At 52.6% G+C, this 21916-nt stretch overlaps 7 protein-coding genes across 7 annotated transcripts; 3 read left to right on the top strand and 4 right to left on the bottom strand.

The window, feature by feature from the left end:
- Positions 1-64: 64 nt before the first annotated feature.
- BO95DRAFT_366841 (MDR family MFS transporter) lies at positions 65-2189 on the top strand (the record flags this gene model as incomplete). Its single annotated transcript, XM_025582765.1, has 5 exons — positions 65-325; positions 406-435; positions 503-813; positions 894-1015; positions 1075-2189. 5 exons carry the CDS (start codon positions 65-67, stop codon positions 2187-2189), a joined length of 1839 nt encoding a protein of 612 aa, XP_025440676.1.
- A 111-nt stretch (positions 2190-2300) lies between these two features.
- Positions 2301-2664, top strand: BO95DRAFT_186787 (uncharacterized protein). Its single transcript, XM_025580912.1, has one exon. The coding sequence runs from the start codon at positions 2413-2415 to the stop codon at positions 2623-2625; it is 213 nt and encodes a 70-aa protein (XP_025440675.1). The 5' UTR covers positions 2301-2412; the 3' UTR covers positions 2626-2664.
- A 723-nt stretch (positions 2665-3387) lies between these two features.
- Positions 3388-5444, bottom strand: rlmA (SRF-type transcription factor RlmA; the record flags this gene model as incomplete). The annotated part of the gene is made up of 3 exons (XM_025582764.1): positions 3388-5073; positions 5137-5293; positions 5389-5444. The coding sequence occupies 3 exons, from the start codon at positions 5442-5444 to the stop codon at positions 3388-3390; spliced, it is 1899 nt and encodes a 632-aa protein (XP_025440674.1).
- A 3021-nt stretch (positions 5445-8465) lies between these two features.
- Positions 8466-11854, top strand: BO95DRAFT_465278 (uncharacterized protein; the record flags this gene model as incomplete). Its single annotated transcript, XM_025589129.1, has 6 exons — positions 8466-8655; positions 8767-8924; positions 8997-9090; positions 9145-9373; positions 9429-11713; positions 11775-11854. The coding sequence occupies 6 exons, from the start codon at positions 8466-8468 to the stop codon at positions 11852-11854; spliced, it is 3036 nt and encodes a 1011-aa protein (XP_025440673.1).
- Positions 11855-13225: 1371 nt separating this feature from the next.
- On the bottom strand, positions 13226-15373 carry BO95DRAFT_465277 (putative sucrose transporter; the record flags this gene model as incomplete). The annotated part of the gene is made up of 8 exons (XM_025589128.1): positions 13226-14112; positions 14169-14284; positions 14343-14532; positions 14583-14654; positions 14707-14773; positions 14831-15075; positions 15140-15165; positions 15276-15373. The coding sequence occupies 8 exons, from the start codon at positions 15371-15373 to the stop codon at positions 13226-13228; spliced, it is 1701 nt and encodes a 566-aa protein (XP_025440672.1).
- Positions 15374-16914: 1541 nt separating this feature from the next.
- BO95DRAFT_186661 (glucose-6-phosphate dehydrogenase) lies at positions 16915-19125 on the bottom strand. Its single transcript, XM_025580910.1, has 8 exons — positions 18854-19125; positions 18751-18771; positions 18338-18682; positions 18074-18271; positions 17854-18015; positions 17596-17803; positions 17165-17536; positions 16915-17107 (listed from the first exon to the last, which is right to left on the bottom strand). The coding sequence occupies exons 1-8, from the start codon at positions 18941-18943 to the stop codon at positions 16998-17000; spliced, it is 1506 nt and encodes a 501-aa protein (XP_025440671.1). The 5' UTR covers positions 18944-19125; the 3' UTR covers positions 16915-16997.
- A 1686-nt stretch (positions 19126-20811) lies between these two features.
- Positions 20812-21357, bottom strand: BO95DRAFT_186611 (uncharacterized protein). The gene is made up of 2 exons (XM_025580909.1): positions 21121-21357; positions 20812-21062 (listed from the first exon to the last, which is right to left on the bottom strand). The coding sequence occupies exons 1-2, from the start codon at positions 21215-21217 to the stop codon at positions 20854-20856; spliced, it is 306 nt and encodes a 101-aa protein (XP_025440670.1). The 5' UTR covers positions 21218-21357; the 3' UTR covers positions 20812-20853.
- Positions 21358-21916: the final 559 nt, after the last annotated feature.

Raw genomic sequence — 21916 nt, 5'->3', positions numbered from 1 at the left:
ACACTAAGTCATGACGGGTCATCAACACCCTCACGTTGAGGAGACCTCAGTGGACAAGGGTCCGATGATTGCGGAGAGCATGTCACCATCCGAGGCAAGCTCCTCTTCCTACAGAGCTGGGTCGGAGAAGCCTGACGCTGTCAGGCCCCCCTCACGAACAGCCTCGCATGAACAAATCCCCGTCGGAACAGAGAAAGGCCATCATGATGAAACGCTAGAAGATGAGGCTGCTGTGGCTGCTGCTAGCGCCCCGCTGGATCGCGTGCCCTCTCAGGCACAGAAACTGGGGAAGAAGAAGATCTTGGTCGTTATGACCGCTCTCTGTGTAGGTTAATCCATCTCTCTCTCCACTTTACTATGCACTCCGGCTCGGACATTGTGACAGCACGCTAATGTCACATATAGTTGGCTCTGTTCTTGGCAGCTCTGGACATGGTAAGGTCTTCTGGATCCCTGGGTCTTGATCGCCAGTCTACTGACTTTCTGGTGCCTCGCTTCATAGACAATTGTCTCGACAGCACTCCCCACTATTGCCAACCACTTCCATGCATCGGAGGGCGGGTACTCATGGATTGCGTCCTCCTACATGCTGGCGAACGCCGCCTGTGTTCCCCTCTGGGGTAAGATCAGTGATGTCTGGGGCCGGAAAAAGATCATCCTGATTGCCAATTTCTTGTTCTTGGTGGGCAGTCTCATCTGCGCGTTGGCAGTGAACCTGCCCATGATCATCGCCGGCAGAGCGATTCAGGGCGTTGGCGGGGGTGGAATCATCGTTCTAGCTAACATTTGCGTGACGGATCTGTTCAGTGTTCGGTTAGTATAACCTCGCCTTGGACATTCCAGCAGCAACCCTCCGGAGGGCTTGGCCGGCTTAGTAGACTGACTGTTTGCAGGGAACGTCCGATGTACTACGGCATTTTTGGGTCGACCTGGGCCATTGCAGGGGCCCTGGGTCCTATTATCGGAGGTGCTTTCACCACCAGTGTAACCTGGCGGTGGTGCTTCTACATCAACTGTAGGTCCTTCATTGCTTATGCAAATCAATCCATATCCACGCTAACACCTGATTTCCAGTACCTATCGGAGGCTTCTCGCTCGTCATCCTCATATTCTTCCTCAAGATCGAAGCCAGCAAAGTGCCCCTTCTTGCAGGACTCCGCTCTATCGACTGGTCGGGCACCTTCCTCATGATCGGCGGCACGCTCATGTTCCTCTTCGGCCTCGAATATGGCGGCGTCAGCTACCCCTGGGCGTCGGCCACGGTGATCTGCTTAATCATCTTCGGAATCGTGACGTGGGTCGTCGCCTTCATCAATGAGTGGAAGATCGCGCGCTATCCAGTGATCCCTCTCCGGCTGTTCAACAACTTCCACAACGTGCTCATGCTCCTGATCAATTTCTGCCACAGCTTCGTCTTCATCTCCGGGTCCTACTACCTCCCGCTCTACTTCCAGACGGTGCTTCTGGCGTCCCCGATTCTCAGCGGTGTCTACGTCCTCCCCACCGTGCTCAGCCTCTCCATCTTCTCCGCGGCCACGGGCGTCGTCATCAAGAAGACCGGCCGCTACCGCGAGCTCATCACCGGCGGTCTCCTCCTCATGACGATCGGCTACGGCCTCTTCATCGACCTCAAGGCCTACGCTAGCTGGCCGCGCATCATCATCTATCAGATCATCGGCGGTATCGGCACGGGCCCGCTCTTCCAGTCCCCGCTCGTCGCCCTGCAGGCCAACATCCACCCCAGTGACATGGCCGCCGGCACGGCCACCTTCGGCTTCATGCGCCAGGTCTCCGCCGCCATCTCCATCGTCCTCGGCACCGTCATCTACCAGAATGTCTTCGCCAGCCGCATGCCCCAGATCGCTGCCGCCGTCGGAGCCGACAACGCCCACGCCATCGCCTCCTCCTTCAGTGGATCCCAGGGCGATCTCCTGCGCTCCCTGCCCAAGGCCCAGCGCCAGGTCGTCCTCGACGCCTACACCACCGCCTTCAGCCGCATGTGGATCTTCTACTGTGCCATCGCCGCCCTCGGCCTGGCCCTGAGCCTGCTCGTCCGCCCCGTCACCTTGAGCAGGGCCCACACCATCGCGAAGACCGGCCTGGAGGAGCAGGAGAAAGCCCGCAAGGCCGTCCTGGAGGCCCAGCAGAAGCAACAACACGGCGAATCCCAGCCGAAGGAGGAGGTATAGTGTGGACCCCACCCCACCTCACTCCGTCCCTTGTCCTTTATTGGCTCTCAAATCCCAGCGGAATGGAGCAAAGGGTCAAGGGTAGGTAATAATTTCAACTCCAAAGAAGAGTTAGAGCATATATTCTTTCTATTTCATAATGTCTACATATTCCCATTGACCCCCTCTCTCCCCTTCTTCCCCAAGACCGAATTTCAGGGCAAAATTGGCATATATACTTCAAATGCCCGGGGGAAGGGGAGGTGGGATTCTTTTCCTTCCTCATTGCGTTGTTTGCATTGTATTGCATTGCGTTGCGAGCCTTTCAAGAAAAAAGCGGCAGCATACGCAGGCAGCACTTACTTTACTCCATGTGCGAGTGCTACTCACCATCTACAAACCACATATACTTGTGATATCCAGCACCAATGAATCTGATATGACCAGTCATGATTGAAAATGGAAATGGGTGTGGATTATGCATCAAGCGAGATCAAATTATTTCACTTTCCTAATCAAACATATCCATATCCAGCTAGACCCCCACCTTTTATATACATTCTTTGACACAAAATAAAAAAAAAGTAAATAAGGGAAAAATTGAAAATGGAAAAAAAAAGTACTGGACATAAAGAAAAGAAAGAGATCACCGATCACCGATCACCATCACCAGCACTATCGCCCTCGGGTGCAATCCAAGGTAACAACACAAAGAAGAATTAGAGTTAAGAGGGCACAGAAAGGAAGGAAGAGGCAATGCGCGCCGGGGGGGCGCTTTTTAAGCTTTCCGCCCTCGGTTTCCAGAGACGAACGAACTGGAGAATCACAGGGTGAGGAAAGTACGCCGCGGAGTAGGTGTGTTGGAGATCTGAGGGTCTCAGTAGCAAAGCGAAGCAATACCCACACAGTATATAGCCCAGCTAGACAAAACAAAAAGGGAAAGTGAGAACGATGACAGATACTAAAGGAAAAGGGGTATAAAGTTGTTCCGCAAAAGACAACCCTAAAACAAAGGAGAGTGACACAGACACACACATCCACACACACACACTAACTTCGACAAACGGATTGCCCAAAACTTCCTCCCCTGACAAGTAAATTCACTAACGCCATGTAAATGCCATTATTCAAAACATGGGATAAGAAGAGACAATAGAGCCAATGAGATAGGGGGAGACCGTCAACTTGGTGATGCGCAACAACTCGCAAGTTCCAAAATTTACGTCTTCGGCTTTTTCATCACCCCTTCAGCGCTCGGCCCGCTGTCGGGGCTTTTGCGCTTCTTATCTTGATCGTTGTCTTCACGTCCGAAGCCAGGTCCGGTCTGCACGGCCGGGGTCGGGAACGTCAAAGGGCTTGGGAGCATATTGCTGTCCGGACCCGAGCGACCGAATCCCCATTCGGGGAAAAAGCTGGAAGGTGATGGTAGCAGTGCGTCTGAAACAAATCGACTGGGCAGAGCCGAGATTGGCGTGTCAATATTGCTGTTATTGTTGTAGGCGGCATTGTTCTGCGCGACCGGGCCGGGAGGCGGTGGTGGTCTGGCAAACGGGTTCGGTGGTCCCTGGGCCCCCGCGCTAAGGATCGCGCCAGCGGATGGTGACGGCGGAGGAAGAACCACGCCCGAATGACTAGTATCTGGATTGGCTTTTGCCGGCGTCAATGTCTTATTACCCGCCGAGTCGCGTGAGGACGATTCGCCTGTCGCACTGCCTCTATCTGAATTCTCGCTTGGGATCTGCACCTTCAGTTGCGGGCGCTTTGGGGGTATTTGGCCGTTGTTGGTTCGTGCCGGTGGCTTTAGTTCCGCTACAGGCTGGGGGCGTGGGGTTTCCGTTGCCGCTCGAGGCGGTGGTGGCACCTTCCCGGCCTTCCCTGCTTTCCCGGCCTTCCCTGCAAGTGGCTTGGGTGGCTTTACATCAGTGGAATTTCCCAGCGGCGGAACTTCCGCCTTGAGGTGGGCATTTTCTCCCGGCTCACATGTGGGCGGGCCTACACCAAAGTGACGCGCTAGGACTGAGCCGCGGTCGTCGATAGGGGTGAAGATACTGCGCGACTTAGACGATAGAGATCTTTGATGAGGAGGCGAAGGACTTCCCTCTGCCTTCAGAGGGCCCGGCATCTGCTCCGCAGCGGTCGCTTCGGGAAGTGATACCGTCCGCGGCGGTTGCGGTTGCGGTTGCGGCTCATGCTGTGCAAATGTTGGGGGCATGGAAGCTCGACCTTGTTCTGTGAGAAATGCTTGGGCGACCTGTGGTACGGGTGGGTGATGCGGCGCCTGCGATATAGCCATGGGTGGTGGTTGCGGTGTCATGGCATGTGGATGTGGATGCGGTGCGAGGTGCTGCGGCATCGATTGAGGCGCCATCGAATGCGGTGGCATTGCTTGCGGTGGCATGGGCGGATGCTGATGCTGATGCTGGGGTGGCCCGGGCTGATGGTGCGGCCCCGGTGGGCCATAATGCGCAAACTGACCGGGACGAGGAGGTTGAGCCATGGGATGGGCAACTGCTGGATTATAGACGGATGGATTAGGCATGTACGTGAAACCGTTCTGTGGTGGCGGCGGAGGCGGCGGAGGTGTGGCATGATGTTGTTGAGGTCCGATGTTAGAGCTGACGCGACGCAGATGATTCCTTGACGACGGTCTCGAGATACCTTGTGGTTGAGGGGTACCATGACGAGGATCAAAGGGCATCCCGTTGGGGATGGGTGGAGAAGCTGACGGTGCGTGATTGACATGTTGGAAGCCAGGATGACCAGGAATATGGGCGGGGATCATGGGAGGATTCGGAGGCGTCGGATGAATGTCTTCGGGGGCGGGTGTCGTCTCATCTTCGTCGTCGTCATCGTCGCGTTTACCGTTAAAGTCTTCCGGGCCTTTGTGTTCATGGGGAGGTCCAAACTGCAAGAAATGGGTCGCGTTAGCTGCAGGAACGAGTTGTCAGAATCTGAGGGCCCACCGCACATATTGATATCGAGCGAGCGTCTCTCGCATGTCACAGGACGAAAATTCATATAGCTTCTTGTTGTGACCAAAAATGATGACAGCGACATCGACCGAACAAAGAACCGCAAGCTCATGTGCCTTCTTGAAGAGACCGCCCTTTCGCTTAAGAAAGGTCCTGGGAACCGACAGAAATGTCAGTCAGTTAGTTTAGCAAATAGTGGTGATACCATCACCCCAAACTCATCGAGAAGCTGCACAGGAAAGACCTACACTGAGCGATTGCGGTCATCCTTGATCGCCTTAATCTCGATCTTTCTCCGACCCATGAGGGATGTAGGCGCGTTTATGCGGCACTGGCGACAATGGTCAATCACAAATATGCCAAGTGGAGTAATAGTTCGTCCGAATCGAATAGCGGCGCGAACTGAAACTCAGGGAAGCGCCGCCCGATGAAGGTATTTCCAGAACGCGAAGAGATAAGAAAAAAAATAATAGGAAAGAGAGAAAGATAGGAAAGAGAGCGACGACCAGAGAGCCAGGTCGCGGTCAGGTTGAAAATTATTATTAATTTTTACCGATATCCCGAGAGGTAGGAAATAGGGAAGCCTCGAAACCACTTCTACAAAGAGGAAGAAGAACGAATGACGAAGATCAGGGAAGGTAGAAAAGGTAAGGGTAAGTAAGTGTGGTGAGATTGGGAATGAGCGCGCTATTTTTGGGAGGGAGGGGACTGGGGGGGAGGGGAGGAGGGGGGGGGAAGATGCAGTAAGAAGAGAGTTAAGTTTGAGAATTGGGGGAAACAGTGGATGGGGTTAATGTGGATATCGATGTGAATGAGACAAGCCAGTGTGACGGTAAAGACAAAGGGGGGGCGGCGCGCAAAGGAAAGTGGGAGTGGGAGGGAATGGGAGGGAGTGGCTTTGTGTGGCTCAAAACGAGAGAAAGAGTAAAAGAGAAACAGGCCAGACAAGCAGCAGCAGCAGCAGCCAGACAAGCCAGGCAGTCAGGCAGCTGATGCAAGGATGGCCTCAGGTATAACCAACCTTCGGGAAACAAAGAGTGCGGCTCCAGGTAAGTCAACAGCAATTGGAGTTGAGAGAATAAGTGGGTAACAATTAGGACAATGGTAACGATGATGGTGAAGCTGATGAAGCTGATGAAGCTGAAAGTTGATGATGATGGGATGAATGGATAGGGTGGAAGGTGAATGGAAGGAACACGCGGGTGATGCAGAAGATTATTCTAAAGATAGTCCCAGGCGTTTACCCGCTCGCCAACGGCGGCTCTCGACTGCCGCCCGCTCTCCCAGCTACTACGAGTAGTTATTTATAGGACCCCCAAGGCAGGGCCATCCTTCCGGAATCCAGATTGACAGATGACTACCGAGTAGACTAGAACTAGACAACTAGACCCTTAACTAACTAACTTACTCTCACTAACACGACGATCAGTCAGCTGAGGTTCATATAAGATGCTGTCCGAGCTCATCATGATCCCCGCCTCCATTCCTTCCTTTGACTGTGACTGTCACTGTCATTGCTACTACAATACACTCATTGCCTTGAGTCATGTCACCAGCTTGCTCGGTGGTAGACCCTCACTGAAAGGGGCTAAGGATGTAATGGGTTTCACAGGCCACCACTGACATTCTCACTCACAACCACCAAAGTCTCGACGCTACTACCTTAAGCATCATCCCACTTCAAGGTTGGGGGAAGAATGGTTTCACTTCGGGGCGAATGGAGTTGAACAAGCTGGGCTGGTTGGTGAACCCCGAGGGGTCCAGAAGGGGCCCGAGCCTGACCGCCTGCCTGCTTGTTCGGGTCAGCCTCAAAAAAGCTTTTAGGGTACGGACAACTGGCTAACTAACGGCTGGAGGGATGGATCATGGATACACCGGCGACTCTCCCGTCGCCTTCGCACCGGACCTTAGTACCTTATCATTTCACTGCCTCTCCCATTCGGGTTTAGGTCCAGGTTAGTATTGGGTTTTCCCGCCTGGACCAGTCACAGAACCCGTCTTAGGCTGGGGGATTATTATGATATTATGAGGATTATGAGGATTATGAGGATTATTGAACAACCATCAATCGGGCATTGAACCTAGAATTGTTGTCCAATTCTATTGATCCCCCAATGGATCACAGCTGATGTCGATTATTTGCTGCTGTACTACCGTCTACTGACCTTCTGACGGAGACTGTGTTGCAGTTGGGATCGGGGTCTGAGGACAAATTAATGTGTCAGTTATATATACCGGGCAATCGACGTGCTTCATCCAACTCGTGCATCACTAAAACTGTATCCATCCTGTGCACTGTAGGTAGAAGCATGTCGGGGCAGATCCACGTTCGGAGACGGTGAGTCGGTAAGTTAATCGGTAAGGTAGCTTAAACTGCTAATGCAAGAGGAATTGGCCACTGCATGAGGCTCGAGATTCTTCATCGATTCAGAACCATGGATGGCGGGCGTATCAACCAACGATTGCAGGTTGAGTGACTGACTTAGTTATTTTCCAACCCCTGAAACGGCAACCCCAGTCGATCCTCATCATCACCGGCGGTCCCTTCATCTCCTCCATCTGCCCATTCCTTCCCTCTTCCTCTTCCTCCTCCTCCTCCTCTTCCGCTTTTCTTGCTTTGCTTTGCGCCGCACTGCATCTCTCTTCTCTTCTTTTCTTTTTCTTCTTCCCTCTTGTCTTTCCCACTGACTGGTCACAATTGCAATTCACCCTCCCCACTTCCTCCATCGTGGCTGCAGTCGCCGCTGCGGTGGCATATTTACGAACCTGATTGCTTCCCGCCCTGCAGGCGATCCTTCCTGGACACTTGGTCGGCCTTCGCTGCTGCTGCTGCTTTTGCTGCTGCTTTTGCTGCTGCTGCTGCTGCTGCTGCTGCATCTATCGCCTTCGGCCATTTTTTCTCGCCTTCTTTTCGGTCGCTTTGGCTCGATTCGTTCGACCAGTCTGTAGACGCTGATAATTGATTGAGCTATCTGATCTGAATCGCTACTTCAGGACGCTGTTTACATCCACTGTCCCTCCCCTTGGGGGTTGTCGCTTTCCTCTTAATCCGCGCGCCTCCATTTTTTTTTATCATTCCTCCGCCTCATTCAAATCTTGCACCGTGTACCTGCTAGCCATACTTCGTGATCAACTCGTCTAGTTAATTTCGCAACTTTTTCTTATCGGATCTCGCTAGTGACCCCCGGTTACACGCCCCTCCTGCGCCTCCGCTGTTGGGCATTGTTATCCGAACCACCTCCTCTCCCACTCCCCGGTTATCTTTCTCTGAGGATCGCGTCGTCCGCCCGCCGAAAACCTGGCGCGCAAAAAGTGTCGGTTCAGAATGCCTTTCTTTACTCGCGTTTTTCGCAGTAAGGATGCCAACACCCCCAAGAAGAACGCCAAATCCTCCGAGGTAGAAGATCAGGGCCCCGCAAAGCCCACATGGACAGACGCGTGGCAGCGAACCGAAGTTGCCCCAGAAGAAGTCCAGGAGCTATTGCACGGATGTACTCAGGAATTGAAAGCACGAGGTAGGCCTCCATTGTGGCGGATGATCCACCCCCCGCTTCCCATGCCAAATTTAGTCCACCCCTGTGTGCATTCCTCGACTTGCTGATCCTTGCCTCCTTCTTCTTTGACAGCTCTCCAAACTCCCTTTCTTCTTCTACCGTTCCGCCCAAGCTCTGACGCCAGCGCCGCACGCACCTTCATCCGTAATTATTTCAACCAGTCCGTGGAGAAAGGCTCGCCGGTCAACGGAGAAGCATTGGCACAAGATCTGCGGCTGTCGGACCCAATCGTGAGTGGCTTCAACCAATGTCCTAATTACTACCGCGACTTGGTTCTTACTCTTCGCTTTCGATGGATATAGGTCATATGTAGTGTGTTGAAATGGTGTTGGAGCAGACTCCCAGGTGGTGTCGTGACCTGGGAAGCTTATGAATTATTCAAGGTTGGCGAACAAGGTGCGACGATGGAGGCACCCTAGCTCCGGTATCAGGCCAGCTGACCATACCTAGACTCTCAGTTCGCTCGCGATGCGTTCTCCACTTTCATCCCGATTAGTGTTGATTCAGACGCTCGGGCGAAGATCATCACCGACTTCTTCGACCTGCTCGCTGCTGTTGCGGCACATGGTAAATCGAATGGCCTTGGTGGCCGCAAACTGTCTCGCTATGCTGGATGGTGGGCTTTTGACCACGCAGATACAGGCACTGGCTTCGAAGCCGCCTATAAGAACTGGGCCAGGTATGTTGCGAGACATTTATTGAACCCAGGGCTCTGGAAGCTTACTCTTCCTCAGCGCGGCGGATGCGACAAGCCATCTGTTTTTCGCCTACCTACGCTCCTTATCGCCAGAACCCCGTGGGATCAACTCCATCTCCTCCCTACCCATTGCTCTGCAGAGCTTGATTCAGGGAACGGAATATCCGCCGGAGACTCCCACTCTTCTTCAGGTCTCGACAACGAAGGTGGTGATGATTGTTGACACTGTCTCCCCTACCCCCTTCGCTCTGCTGCGGCGCGCAAAGAACTTCGAGTACAGAGACAGTGACCGGCACCTGCAGGAATTTGCTGGCTTTGACGACCCTGTTCGCGCGCTCACTGACGAATGCCTCCGTGTACTGAAATCTATCGCCTCAACTAATCAGTCCGCAGCGACAGATTCGGACACTACCACCCGAGATGAAGCCTCGTGGTCAAGGTTTGAAGATTTTGGCTTTGGAGGCGCACTTGAGTCGGATTCCAACAACGATGCAAATAAATTCAGTCTACCCAGAAATGACTTTGGCAGTCTGAAATCCGCTCCCCAGTCTGGTACTGGAGATCTGGGCCGGCCCACCACCCCTTCCTGGGCGGATTTCATGTCCTCGGGCTTTGGTGATGAGACCGCTCTCAAAGGACCCGGTGGCCCCTTGCTGTTGCCCCCGGACAAGATTCTTCCTCCTTTGTCTACGGTCCGTGTCCAGAGCTCGCAGTCGCACAAACGCAGCTTGAATGACGAACCCCTAACGGAGCCGGCTGAACTAGCAAGCATCACTACTCTGGATCTGGATGACTCCTTCTGGTGGGTTTGGATCAGTAGCTTGGCGGGTGAAGAACCGACCAACCGGAAAGCGGTATTCGGACGCTGCGCGTTACTCGAGACCATTATCAAAGATGCCAAGTGGCTGGTGCTGGAAGAACAAGTGAAGGGGGCCGCTCCTGAGCCTGATCCCGGTGCATATATTGCCGAGAAGAAGCGGTTCTTCGGCTTCTCTACTCGAAAGAAGGGTGTTACGCGTCGCAAGTCCTCGGCCAAGAAGGTCAGCTCGATGGAAGAGTCCTACAAACGAGCAGATAATACAGCACCGACAAGTAAGACTAGTATCGCTCCGGATCAGCATGCCCGCATTCAGGCGGCTGCCGCTGCCCTTCAAAGGCGACACCGTGAGGAGCAAGAAGCTGCCAACGCCAGAACCAACGTGCCCCAAGATGCGCGATATTCCACCAAGACGAACTCCATCATGACTCTGCAGCCGTCGATCATGAATGAGGCATCTCAGGCTATGAAATGGGCGACCAATTATGACAAGAATACTTACCGCAGCGCCTATCTGAGCAACAGCCGTGCGGGCACAGGTTCCTTGGCAGACGACGTGAAGGAATCAACAGATGACCAGCCCAGCACTCCGACATCGCTAGCGCCGAGCACCACTCGTCAGGCGCCCCCGCCTCTGCCTAAGGACACCCCGGCCAGCTCCCCCAAACCCGCAGTACCCAGAAAAGAGATTCCTGCTAGCGACTCTACTCCCAACGCTAGTCGGAATGGTAGCACCAGTGCTGCGGCTGATCTGTCGACGACAGAGTCTCTTCCCAAGCAATCAATGGATTCAGATGAATCCAGGCAGAAGCTCAAGAAGAAAACGGGCAACACCGGGTTCAAGAACATGTTCGGGACGATCAAAAAGAAGAGCGAGCCTGAACCCAAGCCCCCAGTGAAGATCGCTCCCGCTGGAGGCTCGGCTGTTGCAGCAGCTCGTGCTGCCCTCGAGGATAGAGCGAGAGCAGCCCAGGAGCATCCTATCCGCCCGGCAAATAACAATACGTTGAAGAAGAAGCCTGTACCGCTGGCGCCAGCTGCAGAGATTACCAAGGCCAATGTAGAGGCCCCGAAATCTGATGTGGAGCCTGTTGTCGAGAAGAAGGAACCTGAGATGGCTCCCGATACTCAAGCTTCTGTACCGACTTCTAAAGCCCCCGAATCGCCGGACAACCAACCTAAGATTCGCCGCCAAGCCGAGTACGACGCGCTCTCTCGTATCGACACGAAAGAGCGAGCCGCTGCCGACCAAGAATTCTCCCAATTTGATCAAGGCCCTCTAGTGGAACAGCCGGCCTTCGTCCCCGAATCCCCTGTTTCTGAAGAATTTACCGATGCTTCGGCGCATGCCCCGGGTGACGAGCCTGTCTCTCCCCCCAAGCCGGTCCCATCCTCGTACGACCGTTGGGCTCAGATCCGCCAGAATGCCGCCGAGAGAGCCGCCCAGATGGAGGCTCGCAAGGAGAACGACTACACTAGCGATGACAACACGAGCGAAGAAGAGAGTAAGTCACCTTTGTGCTAGTTGCAAGGTTTTCCAAGCAAGTTTCTAACATCTCTTTGTAGGTTTTGAGACGCGCGCTGCTCGCATCAAGGCCAGAGTAGCCGAGCTGACTGGCAACATGCAAGCCGCCAACCAGCCCTAGAATCCGCCAACACACGTGATAACGTTTTCGTTATGCTATGCTTCCGGCCTTAACCTTCTGCTACTGTCTTTCTATATTGGTTGTCTTTTCCGCACATATACCTCGCCGCGCATCTGATGTGATTTAGTTTTTGCCTGTTCATACAAACAAACACCCTCTTAATTAATGTATTTTCTCTGTCTCCTACGCTTACATACCCAGGGCCATCATCCCTTTCCTGCTTGTATTGATCCTATTGAGTCTGGATGGATGCCAAGGTGTCTTGTCTGTACGCGCATCTAGATATCTCCCACTCGCGTTCAGCTATTCATTCCCGAGTTTGTGTTCGACTGACTAGCTCAATCTGTTTGTAGCGAGAACCATATTTGGTACTTGTTTGTTCCAGCAATCACATGACTTGCAACGTTACTATCATACTGAGTAATCTGGTGCGTCTCTTCTTCGACCTTAATCGGTGTACACCACGTTTCCGCCGCCGTCTTGTTTCAGGGGCGGTGGTTAGTTGAGCTCTAAATTCGTCACCGCTTGCTTACCTTCCACCGGGAGTATAGGTGTACTGTTGTTGTACCTTACTCGGGCATCTTTTCAGTCTCCATGCCGGTTGACCGTTCAATGATTACTACATACAGTACACAATATGTTTCCAGATGGTGAAAGTCATGGCCTCCCGCTTACTTGAGACAGAACCGGGCTATGGTACTGTACTTCTTAATTGTACAAACACACGTTATTTACAGTAAAACCAACCTACTCCGAAGATCCCTACCCTAACTCAAGATTCAGAAACAAACAGCAGCACACCAATCAATACCTTTCCATTCTTCAGCTTCAGCTTCAGCTTCAGTACCAGTCGAGAAAATTAAAACAACAAGGCCAGACAGAAAAAATCTATTACAAAAACTCTAAGGCGTGAAGTATGTCTGTCATCCAAGCCTGACTGACGTCCATGCACAGAACGGTATATAGGAACAGCACAAGAAATAGGACCATCAAGGATTCAGTCGAACCTCATGTCCCGCCGGTATATGGTTGATTTGTGGGTTGTGCGAACAAAAGATCTTTGGACAAGTGGGAGGAAGAGTTGGGGGCAAGAGATAGATCATCGTGTAGATCGTTGCGTATGTATCAATGCATGCCATTTCCGGGGTTGGATGCTTCGGCGTCGATATGTGTAGAGCAGAAGAAGATAAAAACATTATGCATTAGAGGGTATTGGAGAATGAAATCGTGGGTATATGTGTGAGATGTGACGACCGCGTTGAGAGGTTTTGTACAGGATTTCACCTGGTTTGCCACTTTTTCGACGGATGAGATCTTTCGCTGGGGGGGAGCGTGGGATGAAGATGTGCTTTAATGCTGGAGGGCATGAGCTCATATCACGTGGCGCATCCGTCGTGTGGCTTCGACAGCTACGAGGGCGCTGATGGCGCCGATGAATAGACAGATCGAGATAGCGTTGGGTCTGCTCTTATCCAGATTCATCCACTGAGACGATTCCTGCGCAGAGTCGTCGCGCTTGGTGCTGCCCGGTTCGAAGATACTGAACACGATCCAGCTAATGAATGTGCCCACAAACTGCGGGAGGGTTGTGTATACATTCAGCACGCCGAGGTAAATACCCGCAAGCTCTCCTGTCGAAGGGACACTAGAGCCGCCATCCTCCACGTCGCTGTCACTGTCTGAATCGTGGTGGTTGAGCCGGAGGACGTCCATTTCCGTGTCCGTGGCTGTTCGGGCGGCGAAGCCGCCCGAACGAATGCTCGAAGACGTGATCATGGTCACTCGGGACGATGGAGACGGGTTTATGGCTAGTTTGTTGATTTCAACCCCCATGAAGGCGAAAGGGGCCCAGCAGCTGATGGCCCAGGGGATACCGCAAAGAGCGACTAAAAATGTTGCAAAAGCGCGCGATCGTGCCAGGGGGGCAAAAACCATGGTGGCGGCAAACATGATGTGCGAGATTAACCACGTTGTCTGCAAGTCCGGACGGACGCTGGGGACTTTCTCCAATAGGGAGGCGATTCCGGGAGGTGGCCGTGGTGTGAACCGCGGCCGTTTGTTGTCTGGTGGCTGTACGCAGAACGGCAAAAGTACAGCTCCAAAAAGGGTGATGGATGAGAAGACAACCAGTGATGAACTGCCAACACGACCGACCTCGCCTAGCATATCACTTGGGCGTACCGCATCCTTGGGAACTTCGTAGCGAAAGTATGTCTCACCAACCCATGTCGTGCTGTAGAACAGAAACGGGAACCAGCCTATACATTCCGATCAGAATAGCATCTTGATAAACAGAGACAAAAGTGCACCATACCAATCCAGGCCCAAAATTGGGCCCAGCAAATCGCTTGAATGCGCGGTGGCAGCTCCATTGTTGTTTTCCACAACTGGGAGATCACCTGTAGCGCCCCGGCCTTATCATCGGAGTCCCTAAGGTTTGGTTATCAGTAAGTGTAACGATTCAGAGACCGTGCTGTGTTCCAGGTACCTTGCTGTGATCAGGACTCGCTCCTTCACCGCGTAGGATGTGACAGAAACTGCCGCTATTAGAGATAACGCAGCAAAGACCGTCATTTGCTTGAATTGCGTATCGCCAAAAGCAGTCCCAAAGATTTTGACAGTGTCAATCGAGCCGATCACATAACCTATAAGCTGTCCAATGGCCGTCATCCGGGTTGCTGCTGAGGTTTAGTTTTCAGTCTTGGTAGTGCAAGGAGAGGAGGCATACCCCATGCTGAACCAGTTTGTTGAAGCGGGATCGGCAACGTATCGACTATGAGACTGCGACAGCACGCTTGCACTGCTGTGCGGTTAACCGAGGAAAGCTCGATGCAGGGTAAGTCAGCACATACCAACATTGATTGCAAAATCTACCGCGTAGATGCTCAGAACGGCAATGGCGATAGTAGTGCTTTTGGCCTAGGGAAGATGTTAAGCCGTCGAATGCCACCAAAAAAACAGGAGCAAAGCAGGTACCTTCTCGGCATCTTTGACGAACATCCTGACAATCTCCGTTGTCCACCCCAACAGCAGTAGGCACATTGCGACCACCACCGATCCCACGAGCATGAATGGTCTCCGCCGACCCCATTTCAAGCGAGACCGGTCAGCGATCACACCAATAAGCGGCTGTATGATCAACCCGGAAAGCGGACCAGCAATCCAGACCAGCGACGTCTTCGACTTCGTGAGGCCGAGCTGAAGCAGATAGGGCGTGCAATCTTAAGTCGCACGAACGAGTTAGAAACGCTTGCGAAGGTTGTTGCCCCCATAAAAATCACGTACATGTCATCTCAATGCCCCATGTAAACCTGCGAGCGACAAGAAGCAAGTCAGATAGATTGCTATTGCTGTATTCCTTGTCCCGAGCGGGCGGAAATGGCGGAGAACAGTTCCTTAGGGGAGGGGGGAAAACACTCACTGTAAACCCAGCAGACTGAAAGTCAAAAGCACCATGCGCACCCATTCTCTTCGTCCTCGGATTGAGGGAGAACCCACCCATCTTGCAGCTTGAGGCATCCTGGGAATGTAAATTGCGCGCATGCACTGTGACGCCCCGGTGCTCTACCAATTGTAACGCTTTCCATTAACCAGCGTTGGTTCGCCCGCTCACTCAACTCACTCCGTGCCTGAGATCGGGCCGAGGACAATGTCGTCGACAGGCTCCCCAAACTGTCGCGCGTGGTGAATATATGTCCTTCGAGGCTGGAACAATCGAACGAAAGAAGCACAGAGGTTTAGGACGAATCAATTAAAAAAAAGAAGGCAGTGGTTGGGGAAATGAGGTTGGTTGTCGCACGGTTTTTGGTCGTTTTTAAAAATAGCCGGAAAGGGTTTCGTACTTGGTGGTATTCCCAAGTGCGGAGCTCCGGCAAAAATGTAGCAGGTACGGGAGTATAGCTGCGGGGAAAAGAGGGTCGTAGTCTAATGCGCGATATGCCTGCGGTCAATGGAAATTCAGTTCTGTGGGAATGTGATGGATTCGAGTTTGGCTGAAAAGCATCGAAATCGTGAGAAAAAAGGGAGAGAAGAAAAGGGTCAAGATGAGAGAGGACACAAGAGAGAGAAAAGGAAAAAAGAGAAGGAGAAAGAAGACGAAGAAGAAGGCCCCCCGGGCTGTGAAGGGCAAGCAAGAAAGACGACGCGGCAGCGGCAGGACAGCCAAAGACGACGGACGCATGCGGGCCCCCGGCCCGTCGTGGTGGGTGGTCTGGTCTGGTCTGTTCTGGTCTGAAGAGACCCACTGCTGCTACTATTCATATACTGTGTACATATCCTACGAACTGCCAGGCCCCCCAGAGCAGAGCAAGGCACGCGACTTGGAGGGAATAGATTGCACCCCTGGAGGTCTGGGCACCCGCTGGGCACCCGCTGGGCATCCTCCGGGTATCCCCTCCGGGCACTGCTGCACAACTGACCCTCCTTTTCCAGCTTCTCTCCCTCCCTACACGACATAGAGATAACAGGCCTTAACCCTTCTTGGTTAAGGGCTCAACCATCAGGACGATTGACAGCTGCGTTAAATTGTGATCCTCATACCATAGTGGGGGTTTCCTTCGCCGTTCCAGGGTCCATCTCGGAGAGTCATCTCAGGAACGGCTCAATTCCCATGAGCCTTGAACCCGGTGGTTGCAGGATGCCCCCTTGCCGCCGCTCAATTGCCCAGTTAGGCAATGAATGATTCCGTTCGCTTAGCTATCCGAAGCGTGGTATGTGGTCTGCCTGCCAGGAGATATGCATCCGTACAGCTTGGTTCTAGAACCTGGATGGGCTGCGGGAATGTTGTCGGGTTTAATTCACTCTATTGCCTTCCGCCAGCATTCCTGCGATTCTGCGACAGCCAACCTGATCCAACCTACACCACCACACCATGACCAGACCAGACTCATATGGTTCGTAACGTGCTCTGCATTCGTTTCTAAAGAAATAGGAGGGGTGGTAAACAGTAACTCCAGTCATTGCCCGACCGACCGATGAACAGTACCGTGAAGCTTGCATTCCTGTCATATCAACCCACATGTCCGGTCTTGCCGTAGATCTCGCCCCATAGCATTAACATTTTTTCATAACTTAGTCTGACATTTTACTTCGTTCGTGAGGCCCCACTCCCACCTTCAGCGTGTCCAGATGGCTATGCCATCAATTACAACCGGTTGGGGGTAGAGGTCAAGGGCCACTGATAGCCAGCGGCATCGCTGAACTTATAGCCGAAAGAGGCCGTGAAGTCATCCAGAACCGCGGGTCCACGGGATCCTGAATCAACTGTCAGTGATCGCACGGGGAATTTACTGATTCAAGGGGTACACATGCCGTAGGGGTATTCCATGGGGATAATCTCCTTGTTGTCGTCAAGGTAGTGCAGAAGAGGGGTGAAGATTCTCCAGCTGGCGTCCAATTCATCGTCACGGACGAAGTTGGAGTGGTCGCCCTTCAGGGCGTCGAGGATCAGGGACTCGTAGGCCTCGGGGATCTTGAGGTCGGAGAAGCGGCGGCGGTAGGTGAGGTCGAGCTCGGTCACCACAGTCTGCATGGACAGACCGGGCAACTTGGAGTTCATCTTGATGTAGACGGACTCGTTGGGCTGGACACGGATAACGAGCTCGTTGCGGGGAATGTCCTTAAAGATTCCAGACGTGACGTCACGGAACTGGATACGGATCTCGGTCTTCTGCTCGTTCAGGGCTGCACAAAGTCAATATACCAGCTCGAGAATCGGACACATGCTACCAATACGGGCGTACCTTTTCCGGCCTTTAGGATGAAAGGAACACCATCCCATCTCTCGTTCTTGATGTAGGCAACCATGGCGCAGAAGGTGGGGCAACGAGAGTCCTGGGGGACGGTCTCATCCTCCTTGTAGGCGGGCTTGCTGCCGTCCAGCGACTTTCCGTACTGACCGATGATGACGTTCTTGGGCTCAATGGCGTCCATCGCACGGAGAACACGGACCTGAGATGAAATCAGTCATGGAATCCGATTCGAGTGAGAAAGACGCTTACCTTCTCGTCACGGATATCCTCAGCAGAGAAGGAGATAGGGCGCTCCATGGCAAGCAGGGTCAAGACCTGCAGCAGGTGGTTTTGCATGACATCACGGATGATACCAAACTCATCGAAGTAACCGCCACGACCCTCAGTGCCGAAAGGCTCCTTGAAAGTGATCTAAACCGCAGAATCTTAGCGACTGACAAAGACCGGCGAAACCCGCAGAACATCATACCTGAACGTTATCGATGTGGTGGCGGTTCCAGGTGGCGTTGAAGAATTCGTTTCCGAAGCGCATGATGAGGATGTTCTTGACCATCTCCTTACCCAGGTAGTGGTCGATACGGAAGATCTCCTCCTCCTTCCAGTTGGGGTCGAGGGCCTTCTGGAGGTCGCGCGAGCTCTGCAGGTCCTTACCGAAGGGCTTCTCAACCTATAGTACAACACGAAAGATGTGAGTGGTGGTTCGCCGGTCACGATTGTGGCATGGGTGACTCACGATGATGCGAGCAACACCGCTCTTAGGGTAGCAGTTGCGCTTCAGCTGGTCGGAGACGGTGGTGAAGACACTGGGGGGAAGCGCCATGTAGAAGATTCTGTTCTGCTCCTTCTGGCCCTTCTCCACCTCCTCGAGGTGCTTGTTGAGGTTGATGAACGAGTCATCCTTGTCGTACTGGCCGGAGATGTAGCTGCAGAACTGGCAGAAGCTATCCAGTTGCTCTTCGATTTCCTTGGTGGGAGTCTTGATGTATGAGCGCACACGTCTCAGGTATTCTTCGTGATCCATGTTTGTCCGGGCATAGCCGACGATCTTGATGCCCTTGGGCAGGAACTTGTTGCGGTACTGCAGGTGCGATTAGTTTCGGGGGACTAGTTCGAGGACAGCCTTGAAATTGGTCATTGTCAACATACGAGGCCGAAGAGCGCGGGGAACTACAATAATTGTCAGCTTCAATGTCCGTCTTCGATACAGCATCTGTATCAGTTTTGCTCTCCCGCACGCGGAGTGACTCACGGTCTTCTTCTTCGCAAGATCTCCGGATGCACCTAGTACTACAATGACGGTGTCATCTTTGAGTTCGGCGGTGCTGCGTTGAAAACCCATATTAGCTTCTCAAGTCGGCAAGGATTGACTGATGATTGCAAGGATGTGATGTATGTCGATCTGAGAAAATCAAATGGAACCAGGGAACGGCAGAAAAAAGACAGAAGTGGGCAAATTCAACGGGATCTTTGATCTTGATCACGAATTGGTAGAAAACGCGATCGCGGAACTAGGAGAGGGGAAAGGTGGAAGCGGGGCGGGCTCGTAGATGAGTGTTTGGCAACCGGCCCGGTGGTAAGAGGTGGTGGTGGTGGTGTTGTTGGTAGTGGGTGAAGTTCACGTAGCAGTAGTAGTACTTGGGCGGTGGACAAGGAGGGAACGGAGGGAATGGAGGAGGGGGGGAAAGAGAGGAAGGAGGGGTGTGATGTCAGCGAGGGAAGGTCGCAGACTCGCAGTAACTAGTAGTACTACTTTTACTCACCCAGCGCTCTGGCGTTCCTCAGTGCGGGCTATCGTGCTGGCCATTGTTCTTTGGATGGTGGGGTTGTTGAGTCTGTATGGGATGGGAGGAGGGGGGTAGGTAGGGTAAATAAATCACAGATAGAGAGAGAGAGAAGGAGAGGAGAAGAGAGGAGGTAGGAAAACTGAATCAAAGGGTTTAAGGGAAATTTCCCAACAAGTCCGGCGGAGCAAGTACTTTTTAAGAGCGTGAGGGCTCGACGGGAGTAGCGTAAGATGGCCGGAGGGGGAGCTGCTGCTGTTCTGCTCTGCTGCTTGCTGGAACAAGCGCAAAGGTGGGCGGGCGCAAAGCAATCGAGCCCGGGTGGGGCACTTGTTCTTTCCACTACGTCGATGCTGCGCTGCCGCGGGACCCCGTGAGGGTGAGGGTGAGAGAGAGGACTGTAAGGTAAATTATTCAATTCAATTCAATTTCAGGAATTGATTGATTTGATTGATTGATTATTTTTCTTCTTCTCTTCTGCTCAATTAATTCTCTCCGTCTTACTTTCGGACATGAAAGATCGTCGTAGTTCGGTGAATTCTCTTCTCCAGCGCATCTCCTTGGAGAAGGAAATTCTGTCCGCTTTTATAGTTGATTGATTCCATCTGTTCCAACCAACCTCCCGCTCCGGTCCAGTTCCCACCCTGTGGCAATGACTCTCGAGATTATATCATTGCTTGGTAACAGAAACATACTCTGAAGTTGATGTACGAGTAACTACAGAGATACTATAATAAAAATTCCCGACCGTTCCGCTCAGAAGCCCCATCAGCACTATTATAGCTCTACCACCAGAAACAACAAAAAAAAAGCCACGCTTGCTCTCAGCCCATTTGGATGAATCTGGGGAATGATTGACCCTCCGCTCAAAATTCCATACCTGGAGGCGGATGAAGCTCGAATAGAAAGCACATCTTGGAGTCACATGGGACACACCCCGCGTTCACCATGATCCAATAGTTCGTTTGACCCCCTCCAACTCCGATCTGACATGCCTCTTTGTTTCTACTCGTATCCCTTATGGACTGAGGAGCATGGGGTTACGAGAGCTTCCTCCCGGATCCCGTCGTCGTACATGAAATGTATATCGGCGGGGCGTTGGATGAAGACCGTGTGGAGCTTCAAGCCATGCAGGTCAGCTTCGATCCTAAGGGGGACTAAGATAGGGAACAATGGATCGTATTCAACCCGGCGCATCCCAACCACAGGACAAGGTCATGGCATTCTACCTACTCATCCGGTATGTTACAGGACAACATGGTGGGGATACAATCCGAGAGAATCCCGCCTACATAAAGCTTGCGCCTGCCCCTCTTTTCATCTCAATTTCAATCCCCATCTTACATACTAGTGAAAGATTCAACCGTTTTTCAGCACTGTGCTGATAACAGCAGAATGCATTAAGCCGATGTTCAGGCTATTCCACAACTGCAACCGTATAGATCGCGCCAGAAGCTGCAGCGAAGGGCTATTGGTTGCCGGGGCTTGCGGTAAACCAGGTGAGACTGTGAGACTCCTGAATCCGCGTCTCCGGTGACCAGCGTCGTGGGGTTAGATCGGCGAATTTGTCATCCAGAAAAGGATGATACGGATTTAATTTTCCCGTGAAATGGGCGTAGTGTAGCAGGAGCAGTGAATCAAACCGAACTTTCGGCCCAGTCGAGTCCGGAGATGGTGCTAAGGATGCCGAGTCAGGGCTGGATTGGCTTGCGGAGTATTATACTCCCTATCACACCTACTGTGAGACGGATGTACTTCGATCGCCGTTGCATTCCAGCCTCACTATTGAACCACATGCTCTTGGTTCCTGTCAGTCTTTGATGCATTTGCATCAGTTCCTCGATGGATATACTACTTTCTGAGATGTTGACGCCCGAGGCAAGCACCTTGAAGATGAAATGGCGTGCTTGAAGGGAAAGGACATCATGTCAGGTTCGTTGCCGGTTGCTGGTGGGGCTAAGGTACGCTTTATTTCCAAATGAGTGTCCCGGTCTGATCGGTTTGGAAGAAGTCATCCTCCCCCGTTTTAAGTCCGCATACCCTCATAGGCCCATACAGTCAATCCACCGGGGACAAATGTAGCGCTACCCTGGCAGTAGCAGATAAAAGGCCATGCTAAAGCTCCAGATGCAGTTGACTAGGCACCGCGACCTGTTCTTGGGACTGAAAAGGGACCTTGTTGGGTAAATCAAGGAGATAAGCTCATGCATGCCGAAACTTCAAGTTGTTGTTTTCGTTGTTGCTGCTACTGCTACTGCTGCCACTCCCTGCAGTCTGAAAAAGCAAGTGCAAGCAAGTGCAAGCAAGTGCGGGATAACTAGTATGTCCCAATCACTTACTTTCAGTCTGGTGATATCCGATGGGGCCAATTGCCGTCACCGGTGGAAAGAATTCAACAAACTGTTTTGTCAGCTTGGGAGTCCGGACGCTCTGGAGCTTCCTCCGCTGTACGGAGTATCAACCGGCGGAAAGACTCTAGAGGGGGAGGAGGGGCAGGTCTTTCGGACCACAGTAGGCCGGCGGCAAAATAA

The sequence above is a fragment of the Aspergillus brunneoviolaceus genome, assembly GCF_003184695.1.
Source record: "Aspergillus brunneoviolaceus CBS 621.78 unplaced genomic scaffold BO95scaffold_47, whole genome shotgun sequence".
Classification (NCBI taxonomy): domain Eukaryota; kingdom Fungi; phylum Ascomycota; class Eurotiomycetes; order Eurotiales; family Aspergillaceae; genus Aspergillus; species Aspergillus brunneoviolaceus.
The sequence above is the reverse complement of the archived record's forward strand: the minus strand, read 5'-3'. Positions and strand labels throughout refer to the sequence as shown.

Coding starts and splice junctions, on each gene's coding strand:
- BO95DRAFT_186787 (XM_025580912.1), top strand. CDS start 2,413: ATGCCCGGGGGAAGGGGAGGTGGGATTCTTTTCCTTCCTCATTGCGTT.
- BO95DRAFT_186661 (XM_025580910.1), bottom strand. CDS start 18,943: ATGGGTTTTCAACGCAGCACCGCCGAACTCAAAGATGACACCGTCATT. Junction 17,804..17,853: donor AGGATATCCGTGACGAGAAG/GTAAGCGTCTTT, acceptor ATTTCATCTCAG/GTCCGTGTTCTCCGTGCGAT. Junction 17,537..17,595: donor CATCCTAAAGGCCGGAAAAG/GTACGCCCGTAT, acceptor GACTTTGTGCAG/CCCTGAACGAGCAGAAGACC.
- BO95DRAFT_186611 (XM_025580909.1), bottom strand. CDS start 21,217: ATGCAAATGCATCAAAGACTGACAGGAACCAAGAGCATGTGGTTCAAT. Junction 21,063..21,120: donor GTACATCCGTCTCACAGTAG/GTGTGATAGGGA, acceptor CGGCATCCTTAG/CACCATCTCCGGACTCGACT.